The 16,190-nt window shown below is 54.8% G+C and overlaps 1 protein-coding gene and 1 long non-coding RNA gene across 7 annotated transcripts in view; both read left to right on the top strand.

Annotated features, from left to right (window-relative positions):
- The window catches only part of SLC25A25 (solute carrier family 25 member 25), a 34,414-nt gene extending 28,043 nt beyond the window's left edge, over positions 1–6,371 (top strand). For all 6 annotated transcript variants that reach the window (XM_019421005.2, XM_019421007.2, XM_019421008.2 and 3 more), the window contains 6 exons: positions 973–1,131; positions 2,661–2,813; positions 3,093–3,200; positions 3,314–3,481; positions 3,991–4,141; positions 4,245–6,371. In XM_019421005.2, the coding sequence (XP_019276550.1) occupies positions 973–1,131; positions 2,661–2,813; positions 3,093–3,200; positions 3,314–3,481; positions 3,991–4,141; positions 4,245–4,429 (924 nt within the window). In that variant the 3' untranslated portion in view covers positions 4,430–6,371. The remainder of the gene's footprint in view (positions 1–972; positions 1,132–2,660; positions 2,814–3,092; positions 3,201–3,313; positions 3,482–3,990; positions 4,142–4,244) is intronic.
- Positions 6,372–7,848: 1,477 nt separating this feature from the next.
- On the top strand, positions 7,849–12,085 carry LOC109250097 (uncharacterized). The gene is made up of 3 exons (XR_002072878.2): positions 7,849–8,164; positions 10,286–10,504; positions 11,271–12,085. It is a non-coding gene; the product is annotated as an uncharacterized LOC109250097 (long non-coding RNA).
- The last annotated feature ends 4,105 nt before the right edge of the window (positions 12,086–16,190 follow it).

A 16,190-nucleotide genomic window follows, 5' to 3' on the forward strand; every position in this document is an offset into this window, starting at 1 on the left:
TCTGCCAGGGGTGCCCTCCTGCCCCACACACCGCCTGTTCTTCAGGGTCCACTCCAAACACCCCTTCCCCGATCCGGCTTATTCTCCCAAAGCCGGAGTGTGCCTTGGGCGGCGGGGGACACTGTACAGAGAACAAATACAGAGCCATTAAGTTTCTCCCCTGCCCCCCCCCCACACACACACTTTTTGTGTCCTTTCTCTCTATCAAAAGAAAACATCCCCACGGTCCTGTTCGTAGTGTTCCTTCACGCCTGTCAGCGCCGCTGTTCAGAAAGACCCACACCTCCCTGGTCGTGGCCATGTTGGTGCCCCGCCTGCAAGCCCCTTCGCTTGGGGTTCACCTCCAATCTGTCTCCCACTGTGTCCAGGTCAGGGCCTCACCCTCAGGGCGCGCCTGGCTCTCAATGGGGGAAGTTAGGTGCCCTGCTCCAGGCGTCAGAGCAGAGCTGGTGCGGACTCGGCAGGATGCCGCCCAGGAGAGAGGCCATTACGTAGGCATCGCAACCCCTCTGATATTTGCTGAGGCCCTTGCACAATGTTCTGCCAGCGTGATCTGGTTACACATCGGGTTTCAGAAGAATTTTTACCCCTGACTTGACCCTTTCAGTACAGGCAGTCTGGTGATCCTCAGCTGAAATGCCTCTGTAAGCCATTCTTACAGGAGCCAGGGGCAGTATCTGCAAAGCCGTCCAAGTGGTTTTATAACTGCTTTCTTCCAGCTGCGCTCTCAGATTCTATCCCTGGGCCTCTGCACGGCTCCGAAAGGGATCGGAGCTGTGCCACCTTCACACGGTGAAGGGGGAGGGGCACGCCCGTCTCCGACCCTGGGCCCTTGGCATTCTCACTATCTGTGTGGCCCCTCGGGCTCGGCCCTTCTAGACGGTGGAACGTTATGGACCTAGCTGTCTGCCAGCAGCTTGGCCACGAGAGTCAGGAGCCTGCTTATTTTATCTTTGTCGGTCTTCCTCGCAGATCTTCGATGTGGGTGAGAATCTGACGGTCCCCGACGAATTCACAGTGGAGGAGAGGCAGACGGGGATGTGGTGGAGACACCTCGTGGCTGGAGGCGGGGCAGGGGCCGTGTCCAGAACTTGCACGGCACCCCTGGACAGACTCAAGGTGCTTATGCAGGTATGTGGGGAAGCGGGCCTCAGAGTGCCTGGGTTCTATCCCCTGGTTCCTCAGCGGGTTGGTTTTCCCCTCCTTTGTATAACCCTGTTTGGCTTATAGTTTTCTAACCCATTAAATTAGATCGGAATTACTGCTCAGACAGGGCAGCATAAGATCCAGATCTAGGTGCCCTTTTGCACATAGTTTATCTCATTTTATCTGGGTCAAGCAAGCCAGGGGTCACGTTACAGGGCCGTGATGGGGGCAAGTGAGGCCACCAAGAACCGGGTGTGACAGGAACCTGTTTCTTTGGGTGCATCTTGCATAGACATCACACGGGGTCGGAGTAAGTGGACCCCCACCTGGCCCGGAGACCTTTACCTTGGCCGGGTGCCTGACTCCACGTCCACAGGGCAGAGATAAGCTAGGCCCGTGTCAGGGACAGGGTTGTGAAATCGACCTGCACGAGGACGCCCTGTTGGACTTCAGTGTCACCTGAATATGGCCAGTCACCTGCTTGTCCCCTTGCTGTGTGCTGACACTTGTGTTTCTGAGCCGGGCTCAGAAAAGGTGCCATCCTTTCCTCCCCCGCCCCCCACCCCCCTCCTTGCCCTCCTGAGCCTGCATTGGTTTGAAGCTTGTTAAATGTGAACTCCCTTCTTGTGCCCAAGTTGGGAGGTGGAATGGTGTGGGGAGAAGAGCTTTAGGGGGTCCCCCATCCTCACAGCCGTGGAACTTTGGGCAAGTTAGTCACTTTAGTGCCGGGACGTCCAGGTCCTCTGTAAAAAAAAAAAAAAAAACAAGGGGCTCCAGCAAATTGCCTCATCGATTTGTGTTTCTTAACTGAATTCCCAGGAACGCGGTAGGGATGAAAAGTGGTGCGTGGGTGGAATGATGGTGCCTGGGATGTGCCTTAAAGCGATCCAACAGGTGGGGGTGGGGAGCGCACGCAGATGTAGAGTGGCCGTGGTTTCATGCTTGTTGAAGCTGATTATGGGCTCACGAAAGCCCATGATATCTCTGTGCATTTTTGTATGTGTTTGAAATTTTGCGATAAGAAAAAGCTCAGTTTAAGAAACTTTTTTTTTTTTATTGTTTTTTAAAGTTTATTTATTTTTGACAGAGACAGAGTGCAAGCATGAGCTGGGGAGGGGCAGAGAGAGGGGGAGACACAGAATCCAAAGCAGGCTCCAGGCTCCAAGCTGTCAGCACAGAGCCTGACGCGGGGCTTGAAATCACGAACCGTGAGATCATGACCTGGGCCGAAGTCGGACGCTTAGCCGACTGAGCCACCCAGGCGCCCCAAGAAACGTTTTAAGGTAGTTATTGTGGAGGTGTTTAGCACAATGTTGGCACACAGTGGGTGCACAGTGAGGAGCTGGGGTAGCCGTGTTTGATTGTCACGGTGTTGCGTTACCCTTCTGAAAACCGAGAAACAGAGAGCTGCCCGCTGACCTCGGTGTGTTGGCCTGTGATAGAGCCTCTTTGTCCATCAATGGCAGCCCTCTGGCCGCAGGGTTCTTTCTGACCGCTTGTCCTTCCCTCCTCAGGTCCACGCTTCCCGAAGCAACAACATGTGCATCGTGGGTGGGTTCACCCAGATGATTCGAGAAGGTGGGGCCAAATCCCTCTGGCGGGGCAACGGCATCAATGTCCTCAAAATTGCCCCTGAGTCGGCCATCAAATTCATGGCCTATGAACAGGTGAGGACCCAGCTTCCCTGGGCTGAGGTCCCTGCCCTGCTGATGCCCTGGAACTTGGAGCCAGTCACTGGGGACAGCAGGGCGGGGCAGGCAGCTGGGTCCGGCCCCCACCCTGCTGCCAGCTCCACTGTGGGTCAGTTCCTTCTATTTTGGGGCGGTGTCACAGGTGCCAGGGACACCGGGTCTTGGTTAAACTTGACTGGCTCTGGGAGGAACGGTGGGGCAGGGGCCAGTGCGCTGATCTCTGGGGTGTATCAGTCCGTTTGCTCTCTGTTCTAGATCAAGCGTCTTGTGGGGAGTGACCAGGAGACTCTGAGGATTCACGAGAGACTTGTGGCAGGGTCGTTGGCTGGGGCCATCGCGCAGAGTAGCATCTATCCAATGGAGGTGAGGGCCACGTTGGTCTGTGGTAGAGCCTCTTAGAACAAGCAGTGTGCATGGGGTTGAGGGCCAGGAGGGGGCCATGCTTACCCTCCCGTTGCTCCTTTTGGGTTCTCCAGGTTCTGAAGACCCGGATGGCCCTGCGCAAGACAGGACAGTACTCGGGCATGCTGGACTGTGCCAGGAAGATCCTGGCCAGAGAAGGGATGGCCGCCTTCTACAAAGGCTATGTTCCCAACATGCTGGGGATCATCCCCTACGCTGGGATAGACCTAGCTGTCTACGAGGTGAGGAACCCCTAGTAGCCAGGACCCCCCCCATCTGTTGTCACACTTCCTGAAAGACACTGGGGATGACTGCGACAAGGAACACCAGTGTCTCCTCCCAGAGTCATCAAGTCATTGCAAGGGTCTCCTGTCACACTGCAGCCCCCAAGTCCTACGCCCTCAGGGATTCAGTGGGCAGATTGTCAGAGCACAAGTCTGTGGGGGTCCACTATGCCCCCGGAAGACTTCAGACCCCAGGAGTCAGGCTCTCTGTGTAGGGAAGGGGCTGCTGCCCCTGTCTCATCCCTGCTCCCGGTCTTATCCAGGAGCCCCCAGTGAGGGCAGAAACGAAGGGCAGGCAGGCCAAGCGAATCGGGTTACAGTAGCCTCGAGGATCCCATGTGACAAGGAAGTGCCTCCTGTGTGGATCCAATAACTGGAGACAGCGCCCCTGTCTCTTGTGGCCTCACAAGGTCTCTGTGAGGCTCAGAGGCACTTGGGCTCATCCCTGCTCCCCTTTCCCCTTTCAGACGCTCAAGAACGCCTGGCTGCAGCGCTATGCGGTAAACAGCGCCGACCCTGGCGTATTTGTGCTCCTGGCCTGTGGCACCATGTCCAGCACCTGTGGTCAGCTGGCCAGCTACCCACTGGCCCTGGTCAGGACCCGGATGCAGGCCCAAGGTAATGCTGGTCCTGGGCCAGTGCCCAGGGGCCCATCTCCCAGGGCAGGTCAGGCTCTCGGGAGGAGCTGGCAAGCCTCTGATGGGTGCCTCTCTCGCTACAGCCTCCATCGAGGGCGCCCCGGAGGTGACCATGAGCAGCCTCTTCAGACAGATCCTGCGGACCGAGGGCGCCTTTGGCCTGTACCGGGGGCTGGCCCCCAACTTCATGAAGGTGATCCCGGCCGTGAGCATCAGCTACGTGGTTTACGAGAACCTGAAGATCACCCTGGGCGTGCAGTCGCGGTGATGGGACGGGGGTGCGACCCCGCCTCGCTCGGCAGACTCACGGATCCTGGGCCTGCAGCCCCGGGATGTTTAGCCATCTCATTCTGTGAATGTGCCAACACTAAGCTGACTGAAGCCAAGCTGTGAAAAGCCTGGGGTGCGCCCGCAAGGGAGTAGGGGAAGGCCTGGCAGGCTCACCGGCTGTGTCCCGCTGACCCTGGCCGACTGTCACGTCCGCTCCGGCGGGGGGGTAGCAGGACACAGGCACACGCACACAGGGACAGGACGCTTCCTGCGGTGCCTGCCGAGATAGCAGGGCTCGGAACCGGCTTGGTTCTTCCATCTTGCAGCCAGACCACCAGCCGCGGGCCTTGCCCCCTGGCCTGCTGGGCGCCTACCCCGCGCCCGCCTTCCTTCCTTCCTCGCTGCTGTGTTAACATGGTAGGAGGAGGGCTACCAGCCCACTCCCCATGTTACTGCTTGCTCCTCTCGCCTCAGTCCGTGGGGACCTCACACCTGGCTTCCTGGCCCACAGTGTCACCTCTGGCCAGGTTGTGCCGGGAAGAGGGAGGAGTCTGGCTTTTGTGCGCACCCTCTTCTGAGCCCTGCTGTTGGCTTCTGAGCTCACCAACGGACGGGCACCTGGGTGTGCGTGTGCATGCAGGGGGCAAGGCCACGCCCCGCCATTGGCCGCCTGGCATCCTGGTGCATGGCTTCACGGAAGGCACGTGCTGGGTCCCGCAACGCAGAAAGCCTCTGCTCCGGCTGCCGGGGTGTCTTGGTGCTCTGAGCTGGCCCCAGACTCCGTCAGGACTGGCACCAACTCAGAACCAACCCCCGTCCCCTGCTCTGGAGTGAGAGCGGTGAGGCGTCATGTAGCTGCGGGAAGGGGAGCCGCTGCCGGGGGTCCGCGCGTCCTGGGGAGAGAAGGAAAAGGTTTTTAAAGGCCTTAATTATATATCATTGGGAAAAGGGTTTTGTTCAGAAGGGCACACTGGACAAATGTGCAAGTTCTGTGCTTCCAGAGGGAAGACAGAGGGGGTAGAAAGCCTGGCCGACTGCATTAAAGTCTGTTTCTGACGCCCCCTGGGGATTCGTGTCCAATCCCAATCGGGGCAAAGTGGGACCAGCCTCACATTCCACCGATGCAGGGCGTCACAGTGCTTGGAGCCTATTTATTTCATATTTATTTGAACAGAGTTCTGTCCTAACTATTTTTATAGATTTGTTTAATTAATAGCCTGTCATTTTCAAGTTCATTTTGTATTCATATTTATGTTCATGGTTGATTGTACCTTCCCAGCACCCTCCAGGTGGGGTGGGGAGAGGAAGGAGGGGCCGTGGGAGTGACCTTTCCCGCCGCTGGCCGCACTGTCGTCAAGTCTGTCCAAAGAAATGCCTCGGAACTGGCGACAGAAGAAAGGTCAGGGCGGGAGGGCCCTGGTCATGGGGAGGTGGCTCCTGGCAGGTTGGAGCAGGGCTTGCACCCAGGAAGAGCCTTAGGATCTGAGGGTCTGACCGGGGGCAGGAAGAGTGGCAGAAATCTCCACTCCGTTGAGCGTGGAAGTCCAGATCATTTCTTGGGCTGGGAGGATCTCTTGTTTCAGCCTTTAGACTGACTAGGCGCTGAGGGGCCTATCACTGTGAGTTTGGGGTGGGGGCTCCAGGAGAGGGCGGCCAGCTCCCCGCCCCCGCCTGTGAAGTGGGCTCCCTCCCCCCCAGGCCCCCCCTCCCCACCACCACTCCTGCTCAGCAATGCTGGTCAACTTGGCGACTTCACGGTCGCGCTTCTGTTCCACCAGAATGGCCTGGTGAGGACAATTCAAATAGGATGCAAAGATCAATGCAAAAATTACTGTTTTATCCAAATCTAGGGATAACTGGAATTTGTGAAAAAGCATATTAAGACAGAATTGGAAGTTGTCCTTTAAAACAGCCTTCTAATAAAGTTGTTTCAAAGCTGATGATGGAGCCATGTGACTTTTTTCTGGTAGGGGCTGGGGGGGGGGGGGATGGGGGGGCAACTGCACATCAGAGAAAGAATCCACCTTTCTCATCAGAGGAAATGAGAAAGCTACCCTCTCCGGGCTTCTCGGAGGCACTCCCTCTTTAAAATGGGATTGGGGGTGCTCTGCACAGGTCACCAGAGCCCCCCGAGCCTGATGTTTCTTCCTCAGGCCTCCTGAGTCTCTTGGGCAGAGCTGGTCACTCCCTGCCCCTGAAGCCCCTCCAGGTGCTGCAGTGCCATCATCCACTGCCCTGGGTGCCCCTCCCAGCCTCACCGCTCATTCCCACCCAGCTGGCACACAGAGATGTTGTGGGGCCCTGCCTGATGTTCTCGATTTGCTTTCTGCCTGTCTCCCCGGGAGAGGGAGAGGCCCTCTGGGGCACGGAAAGCATTTGTAGCATTATCTCCGACACTTAAGACCGCGCCTGGTACCATTTTCATTAAATAACAATCCACACTCTGTCCCTGATGGCCCCAGGTATGTCAGGGCAGCAGGGGACAGTATGAAGCAGCTTGGGGACTCCATCAGGGGGCTGTGGCATTCAGAGGCTGTAGGGAGGCACGGAAGTGTGCCCATTTTTGAAACTGGTATATACCACTTGTACTGGGTTGAATAGCATCCCCCCCAAATTCATGTCCCCCGGGAACTTCAGGATGTCACTTTATTTGGAAATAGGACTTTTGCAGATGTAATCAAGTGGGTTACAGTGGGGGCGCCTGGGTGGCTCAGTCGGTTAAGCATCCGACTTCGGCTCGGGTCATGATCTCACAGTTGGTGGGTTCGAGCCCCGGGTGGGGATCTGTGCTGACAGCTCAGAGCCTGGAGTCTGCTTCAAATTCTGTGTGTCTCTCTCTCTGCCCCTCCCCTGCTCACACTCTGTCTCTCTCTCAAAACATTAAAAAATTTTTATTAAAGAACAAAACCTGGATTACGGTGAGCCCCAGGCCCAATGAGTAGCGTCCTTATAGAACAGGGGAATTTGGACAGACATGCCCAGAAAGAGGTAAAAGGCCATGTGACCACAGGGCATGCATCTACAAGCCAAGAAATACCACGGATTGCAGGGGCCACCCAAGGCAAAGAGAGTGGCAGGCAGTTTCTCCCTCAGACTGTCCAGAAGGACCCAACCCTGCCGACAGCTGGATCCCAAACTCTGGGCCTCCTGAACTATGAGAGAATGAATTTTTGTTGTTTGGGATCATCCAAGTTTGTGGTGACTTGTTAGCAGCTGGGAAACTAATATGGCACCTGCTTCAGCTGTTCATTGCCAGGGTTAACGGGCATAAACCATTTCCTGACCAGTAGGTCTTGGCAAGTGGGTCCCCTCACCCAGAACCTGCTCTCCCAACCAAATGTTCCCGAGCGCCGTAGGCAGAATTATGCCTGCCCCTCCCAAAGAGGTCCCTGTCCTAATTCCCACAACCTGTGAATTAGGTTACATTGCACGGGGCAATCAAGGTTGCTAATCAGCTGACCTTAAAATAGAGAGATTATCCTGGATTACCCAGGTGGGCCCCATGTAATCACACGGGTCCTTCAATGGGGGATCGGGGAGAGTCAGGGAGACGGCACAGGAAGGACTCGGCCCAAGGTCGTTGTCAAGGCCACGAGTCAAGGAATGTGGGTGGCCCCTGGGAGTTGGAAGAGGCAAGGAAAGGATTCACCAAGAGTCTCCAGGAGGAACACGGCCCTGCTTGATTTTAGCCTAGTAAGACGCATTTCAGACTTCTGACCTCCAGAACTGCAAGGTAATACTTTTATATTGGTTAAGTCACTGTGTCTGTGCTAATTTGTTACAGCAGCAATAGGGAACAAATATAGAAAGCCTGTCTGAGGGGCGCCTGGGTGGCTCAGCCGGTTGAGCGTCCGACTTCAGCTCAGGTCACGATCTCACAGTCCGTGAGTTCGAGCCCCGCGTCGGGCTCTGGGCTGATGGCTCAGAGCCTGGAGCCTGCTTCCGATTCTGTGTCTCCCTCTCTCTCTGCCCCTCCCCCGTTCATGCTCTGTCTCTCTCTGTCCCAAAAATAAATAAACATTAAAAAAAAAAAAATTAAAAAAAAAAAAAAGAAAGCCTGTCTGACTTTCCATGGGTTGGCCACGGGACAGTGGAAATCCCTGCCCCAGTGTGGCCCAGGTTGGCCTTGGAAGAGTCACAGCACCTCTCTGAGCCTGTCTGTCCATTAGATAAAGAGAATTAAGACTTGCCTGGAAGGGCTGTTAGAAAGCTGGAAAGAGGCGGGGGCGCGGTGCCTGGCTGGCTCAGTCAATGGAGTGTGCGATTCTGGAGCTCAGGGTTGTGGGTTTGAGCCCCAGGCTGGGTGTAGAGATTACTTAAGAATCAAATCTTGGGCGCCTGGGTGGTTCAGTTGCTTCAGCATCTGACTTCGGCTCGGGTCATGATCTCACCGTCCGTGAGCTCGAGTCCCGCTTTCGGGTGAACACGAGCCCTGCTTCTGTCTCTCTCTCTGTCTCTCTCTCTCTGCCTCCCGTGGGATTCTCTCTCTCCACCCTCGCTCATTGGTGCCCTCTCTCTCTAAAAAAAAAGAAAAGAAAAAAAAAGGAAAGCAAATTGTTTAAAAAGATGTGAGACATCAATTATAAAAAAAAAATTGGGATGAAATTTAACATTGTGTCAACTATACTCAAATTTTAAAAATACTCAGTTTAAAAATTTTTTGAGAGTGGGTGTATGTGCACCAGCAGGGGGAGGGGCAGAGCAGGAGGGAGAATCTCAAGCAGGTTCTGGGCTCAGCTCAGAGCCTGATTCAGGCCTTGATCCCAATGACCCTGGGGTCATGACCTGAGCCAAAATCAAGTCAGATGCTAAACTGACTGAGCCACCCAGGTGCCCCTCAATGGTAATCGTTTTAAATATTTATTTATTTATTTACTTTTGAGCGAGAGAGAGAGCAAGCAAGGAGCAGAGAGAGAATCCCAAGCAGGCTCTGCACTGTCAGTGCAGAGCCCAATTTGGGGCTCAAACTCATGAACCGTGAGATCATGACCTGAGCTGAAACCCAGAGTTGGATGCTTAACCGACTGAGCCACTCAGGTGCCCCAATGATAATTCTTTTAAAAAGGAAGTTGAAATTAGGGGTGCCTGGGCGGCTCAGTCGGTTAAGTGTCCAACTTTGGCTCAGGTCATGATCTCATGGTTGTTGAGTTTGAGCCCTGTGTCGGGCTCTGTGCTGACAGCTCGGAGCCTGGAGCCTGCTTCGGAGTCTGTGTCTCCTTTTCTCTCTCTCCCTCTCCCTCTCTCTCTTAAAAATAAACATTAAAAAATAATAATAATAATAACAAAAAGAAGTTGAAATGAGATCAGGAAAAGACAAGGCTGGTCCTTAAAAAACAGCTCCCTTTCCCCAGCCAAACACACAGTAAGTCACCCCCTCAGTGCTTGTCATTCTAGCCTCCAGTGTTGGGAGGCTCGTGCAGGCCTGGGGCCTCTGGCATCTGAAGAAACCCAACCTGGGGGTGGGGTGGGGGTTGCAATTTGTGGGTGTGTGGGTGGGTGGGGGTTGCAGGGCCTGGTGATTCCTCTACCCGTCTCCCTCCTGAAGCTAGATAGACCCTTCCATCTCTAATCCTGAGGGCACCAGCTGGAGCCCTGCACACACAGGACTTAGCCCTCAGTGGTTTTAGGAGGTGTTTCTGCCACCGTGGCCCCATTCTACAGATGTGGAAACTAAGGCTGGAGGAAAAATGACTTGCCCAAGGCCTCACTGTGAGTAGCTGACAGGGCCTCAAATGCACGTCAGCTGACCCCTGGGCTCTGCTGAGGCTGCCTGCCAGGAGGCCCATGGGACAGGGACCATGCTGCGACCCACCCGTGGGGACTTTCACCCAGGAGCACTCTGTCTCGACTCCAGACAGGTGGCACCCGGTCCCTGGTTATTCTCCTGAGCCTGGAGGCCACAGAGAACCGGGAACTCGTTGGGCAAGCCTGTGCTTAAATCCTAGCACCTGGCGATATGATCTTGGGCAAATCTCATGCCTCCCTGAATCTCAGTTTCCTTACAAGCAAGATGGGCACAGAACCTTCCTGACGGCTTAGAGTGAGAAGGAACTTGTCCGGGTTCATACAAAGGGTAAGTATATGTTGAAGTGAGAGTCAAACCAGCTCGTTCACTCCGAAGCCATGTTCTCAACCTTGGCTCCCGGCTGGGCCGCCCCCCATCCAGATCTCATTGGTCTGAGCAGGTTGGAATGTAGGGGAAGGCAGAGGGGAGCACCTGTGTGCTGGGCCCAGCTGCCCAGGTGTGAACCTTGGTTCCTGCTCTCCAGGGCTGACGAGGAAGCCAGAGCAGACCAGCCAGGCCTGGTCACACTGGCTGGCCAGGGCTGGCTAGGAAGGGCCAGCAGGAGGGACACAATGGGCTAGGCCAGGTAAGAACCAAGAGTGAGGAAATTGAGGCAGGGGGAGGGCCAGAGGCCTGCCGCAGTTTCCCCAGGGGGGCAAGACTGAGCTGGGCCTCCTGCTCGGAGCTTCCTGGAACCGAAGCTGGCTGGCTGGGGCGGCCACCCAGGAGCCATCTCTTTTGACCATTTGCCCATCAACACGACCTGTTATCTCCCCACAGCAGATGTAGATGCTGAAGACCCAGGGGGCTGGCTCCACCCCTCAGTGGCTCCGCCCCCTCCGCCCCACACAGCCCAGCCCCACCTCTCAGTTCACAGAGTTGACGGGACAAGGCACTTGCCCGAGGTCACTAGGCTCCTCCCAGTAGCCGATTCTCTTCCCAGGCCACACTGGCTTCTATCCTATGTATTCGTGTCCTGTAGCTGCTGTTACAAAGTGCCACAAGCGTGGTGTCTTATGACAGATTCATCTCATCTGTTCTCTCACGGTTCTAGACGCTTGGAAGTCCGATCTCTATTTCACTGGGCTGAAATCAAGGTGCCCGCAGGGCTGCTTCCTTCTGGAGGCTCCGGAGGAGAGTCCGCCTCTTGGCTCCTTCCGGTTCTGGAGGCTTCAGCATCCCTTGGCTGGTCGAGCTTTCTCGAATGTCCCCCCGCCCCCGCTGGCCTCTGCTTCCTTCTCCTCTCTTCTGGAGTCACACCTCCCTCTTACAAGGACACTTGTGATCATGTCACCTTTAGGGCCCAATCCTGAGGCCCCATCCAGGAAAATCCCTTCATCTCAAAATCACTAATTTAATCACATCTACAAATTCCCTTGAGCACACGAGGTAACAGCCACAGGTTCCCGGGACGAAGACCCGGACACATTTGGGGGCCATTACTCAATCCACCACGCCACTCCCCCACTGCAAACCCTGTTCCCCGTTACACCCTTCTGCCCCTCACCCCTCAAAATCCTTCCCGTTCGACTGGTGAAGTAAATTAGGGAACAGTCATCCCACGGAAGGTGGCTACCGTGGAGGACTACACAGCCATCAGACTTGTACAGCAATTACTGATCCGGAATATGTTCACGATCCGAATTTTTACTTTAAAAAAAGGAAAAACTTGGGGCACCTGGGTGGCCCAGTCGGTTAAGCGTCCCACTTCACCTCAGGTCATGATCTCACAGTCAGTGAGTTCAAGCCCCACGTCGGGCTCTGTGCTGACAGCTCAGAGCCTGGAGCCTGCTTCGGGTTCTGTGTCTCCCTCTCTCTCGGCCCCCCCCCCCCCCCAGCCCAGTAGCGCTCTGTCTCTCTGTGTCTCTCAAAAATGAGTAAACATTAAAAATTGAAAAAAAAAAAAAAAAAAAGGAAAAATTACCTAGAGAGAGAGGAGTAGTAAGGCATTGTGTTAAGATCACAAATTCTGGGGGCACCTGGGTGGCTCAGTCGGTTGAGCATCCAACTTCAGCTCAGGTCACGATCTTGCGGTCCATGAGTTCGAGCCCCGCATCGGGCTCTGGGCTGATGGCTCAGAGCCTGGAGCCTGCTTCCGATTCTGTGTCTCCCTCTCTCTCTGCCCCTCCCCTGTTCATGCTCTGTCTCTCTCTGTCTCAAAAATAAATAAGTGTTAAAAAAAAAAATTTTAAGATCACAGATTCTGGGGCGCCTGGGTGGCTCAGTTGGTTAAGCATCTGACTGGCTCAGGTCATGATCTCACAGTTTGTGAGTCTGAGTTCCCCATTGGGTGCGCACAAGCCCCGCTTCAGGTGAGCCTCGCTTCTCTCTCCCTCTGCCCCTCATGGGATTCTCCCTCTCTCTTTGCCCCTTGCTCACTTGGGCCCTCTCTCTCTTAAAAAAAAAAAAAAAAAAAAAAAAAAAAAAAAAAAAAAATCGCAGATTCGGGGGAGGCACTTGGGTGGCTCTGTCAGTTAAGTGTCCGACTAGGTTTCGGCTCAGGTCATGATCTCATAGTTCATGAGTTCAAGCCCCACATGCAGCTCTGCACTGGCAGTGAGGAGCCTGCTTGGGATGCTCTCTCCCTCTCCCTCTCCCTCTGCCCCTCCCCTGTTCACACTCACTCTCTCCCCCTCAAACTTAAAAAAAAAAAAAAAAGAAGGGGCACCTAGGTGGCTCAGTTGGTTAAGTGTCCAACTTCGGCTCAGGTCACGATCTCATGGTCCATGGGTTTAAGCCCCCTGTCGGGCTCTGTGCTGACAGCTCGGAGCCTGGAGCCTGCTTCGGATTCTGTGTCTCCCTCTCTCTGTGCCCCTCCCTGGCTTACACTCTCTGTCTCTCTCTCTCAAAAAATAAATAAACATTAAAATACATACAGACAGACATGCATACATACGTACCTAAAAAGATTACAGATTCTGGAGCCAGACCTGGGTTCAAATCCTACCTCTGCCACCCACCAGCTCTGTGTGACACTGGGCTAGTCACCTAACCTCTCTGATGGCTCAGTTTCCTCATTTGTAAAGTGGGGTAGCAGAGATTAAATGGGGTAAAGTATGTAAAGTGCTCAAAACAATCCTTGCCATAAAATAGGCCCCATTTAGCTGATATTTATTCATAAAATATAAATTTTATCTATACCTATCTGTGTATGTGACACACACACACACACACATACACATATGCACTCTATGTGGGCTACATAAAAAATAATCTAGAAGGCTGTACTCCAAAAAAAATTTGAGTGCTCATATCTCTAGGTTGGTGGGACCGTGAATAATTGGTATCAACTTTTTGCTTATCTGAAAGTTCTATTTATGTACAATAGACATTCATCATTTGCATAATCAAAGTGAAATTTTAAAATTTAACAGTCTAACAAGCAAACAAAGCAAACCGGAATCCTCCTGACTCTTGAAGCCCCAGCTGTGGCTTGTCCTCCCCAGAGACCTCCCTGACTCCCAGGGCAGAAGGATCTCGTTCTCACGACTCTTCTCATTTCCTGGAGCTCTTGACCTCAAAGCCCGGTTGGGAACAGAGAGTGTGTTCTGAGGCCAGCAGACCCCACCGGCTGCATAAAACGCCCATCACATGTCAACTGTGCACGCTGACTCTGTGTAGTGTTCCCATCTCCAACCACATCAACCCCACGAAGGTTAGCTGACCTCCGAGGGCTTGTCCAAGGTCACAGCAGGTCGTGACAAGGTTCCCACCTCAGGCCTTCTGCTGTCATCAAGGCCACAGGGCATCTGCCCTGATCTGAGCCTGACCAAAATGGGGCAGAGGTTCTTGGCTTGCGGCCCTTCCCTCCGAGAGGTGTGGCTTTCCCTGCCTGCCCATTTTCGGACCCTTACCTGCTCAACGCATTTTATAGATGAGCCAAGAGTCACTGGGTAACGAAGACCAGCCAGACAAGAGATGCGATTCTGAAGCTGGTCACGAGGTGGCAGCATGAGGCCCTGTTTCGCATCCTCTACTGCCCTCTGGTGGTTATGGGAAAATATACCCAGGGGCTGGCCAAGGAGCATTTGGGAAAACTGAGGCAGGGTTGTCACCTGCGGTGGAGGATACTCAGGGGAAGAAGCACGCTCAGTTGGTGTCCCACGGTGGCCTTGGGTTGACTGGCCCTTCTCCAGCCTCAGTCGCAGGGAACAGGTCTAGCTACTATCGTCCTTGGCCTTTTCCTCAAGGTGACCAGTCAGTGGAGGAGGGTGTGGAGGGTGCCGGTGGGTGCCTTTCGGCCTGCAGCGGCCCCAGGGAAAAAGCCCCCAGCCAGGTCCCTGTCCCCAGCACACGGTTCTGCCACAACCATATCCTCCTCTGTGAAATGCAGAGACAGAAGAAAATATCTGAATCTGTGAAAACAGGGAGAAGGTAGCTGGAAGCTGGGGCCTGGCCTGTACCTGAGCCTCCTTAGCCAGACCAGGCCTCAAGTGGGGAAGCCTGGGCTGGGAGACACAATCCCTGGGCTGAGCAGGAGAGAAGGGGCAGGGAGCATAGGGTGGAGATGTGGGCAGTGAGACCCTCCCCTGGCCACGGCGTCACGGACAGCTGGGTGGCAGGAAAAGGCTGTCTGTGAGGAGATGGGAAGAGGGACAGGGATGCAGGGAAGGCCCTCCCTGGGGGACCCACAGCGCTGCTGGCCTAGTTCCTATCCTGCCTGAGGGAGGCTCTGGGATCCACAGGCCCGGGTCCCTGGAGCAAAGGCCTTTGAGGACTTAAGGCCTGACTGATTCGGAGGAACAGTATTCTGGACACAAGGGTGGCTCTTGGAGGTGGCCTCATGCCACAGACTGATGTGGCCTCCGGCCTTGGCTTCTCTCCTTCCTCCCACAGGAGAAGCACTCCCAGGAGACAGGAAGGGGAGCCACGCTGGTGTGGCTGGCCTGGCCAGCGGGCTATGGCTTATCCATGCAGCGAGCACTCTGCAGCTGTGAAGAACAAGCCAGCGTCACATGTGCTGACAAGGACAGAAGCCTGTGGCGGGAACGAGAACAAGCAGGTAGCAGACCAGCTCTGCAGGAGAGACTGAGGCCACTGCTTCCAAATGTTAGGCTGTTTTGCCTCCAGAATGCTCCTCAGGCCTCTTATTTCAGTGTCTGCCATCACAAGGCACATGAATTCTTTTTATGTTTTTTTAAATGTTTATTTTTGAGACAGAGAGAGAGAGAGAAACAGATTGCGAGTGGGGGAGGGGCAGAGAGAGAGACATACACAGAATCGGAAGCAGGCTCCAGGCTCCGAGCTGTCAGCACAGAGCCTGATGCGGGGCTCGAACTCACAAACAGTGAGATCATGACCTGAGCCGAAGCTGGATGCTCAACTGACTGAGCCACCCACGTGCCCCAAATTATTTTTATGTTTTAAAAAAATTAATAAAGAAAATAAAAGTTTAAAACTCTCCTGAGGGGGTCTGGGGTAAGGAGTTGCCCAGTTGCCCCAGCAGGGAGAGCCCAGGGAGTAGAGTTCTGCCCACTAGCCACCTGTCTGGCCTGGGGAGGCCACTGTGCTCTTCATTTGCTGAAACCAGGGGAATGGGGACCCCCGACCAGGGTGCTCTGCTCAGAAGGGGGCGCCACTCACTACCCGCCCCCCCTGCCCCCCCCCCCCCCCCCCCCCCCCCCGACCATTGCTCCTAGAGCTGGCTTCTCCCTCTAGGCCCCTTGTTCCAGAGTCCCCTACCTGTGAAGTCGCAGGCCTGGGACTGAAGCCTGGGTGCCCACCTGCCTGAGGGCCCTGAAAGGGACAATGTTCTTGGAACCTTCTCTCCTGATGTGTAGAGCAGGATGAGATCCATCCAGCCCCTGCTCTGAGCCGGGTGTCCTTCTCCACACTTGACCTGCACCTCCCCATCAAACCCTCACCACCTCCCCTCGAGGTGGAGACTATCATTATGCTCACTCGACAGATGAGGACACTGAGGCTCAGGGAGGGGCGCCACTGCCCAAAGTCCCACAGTCGGCGAGGGGCAGAG

Source organism: Panthera pardus, unplaced genomic scaffold (genome assembly GCF_024362965.1).
Source record: "Panthera pardus isolate Hobbes unplaced genomic scaffold, ASM2436296v1 HiC_scaffold_20, whole genome shotgun sequence".
Taxonomy (NCBI): Eukaryota; Metazoa; Chordata; class Mammalia; order Carnivora; family Felidae; genus Panthera; species Panthera pardus.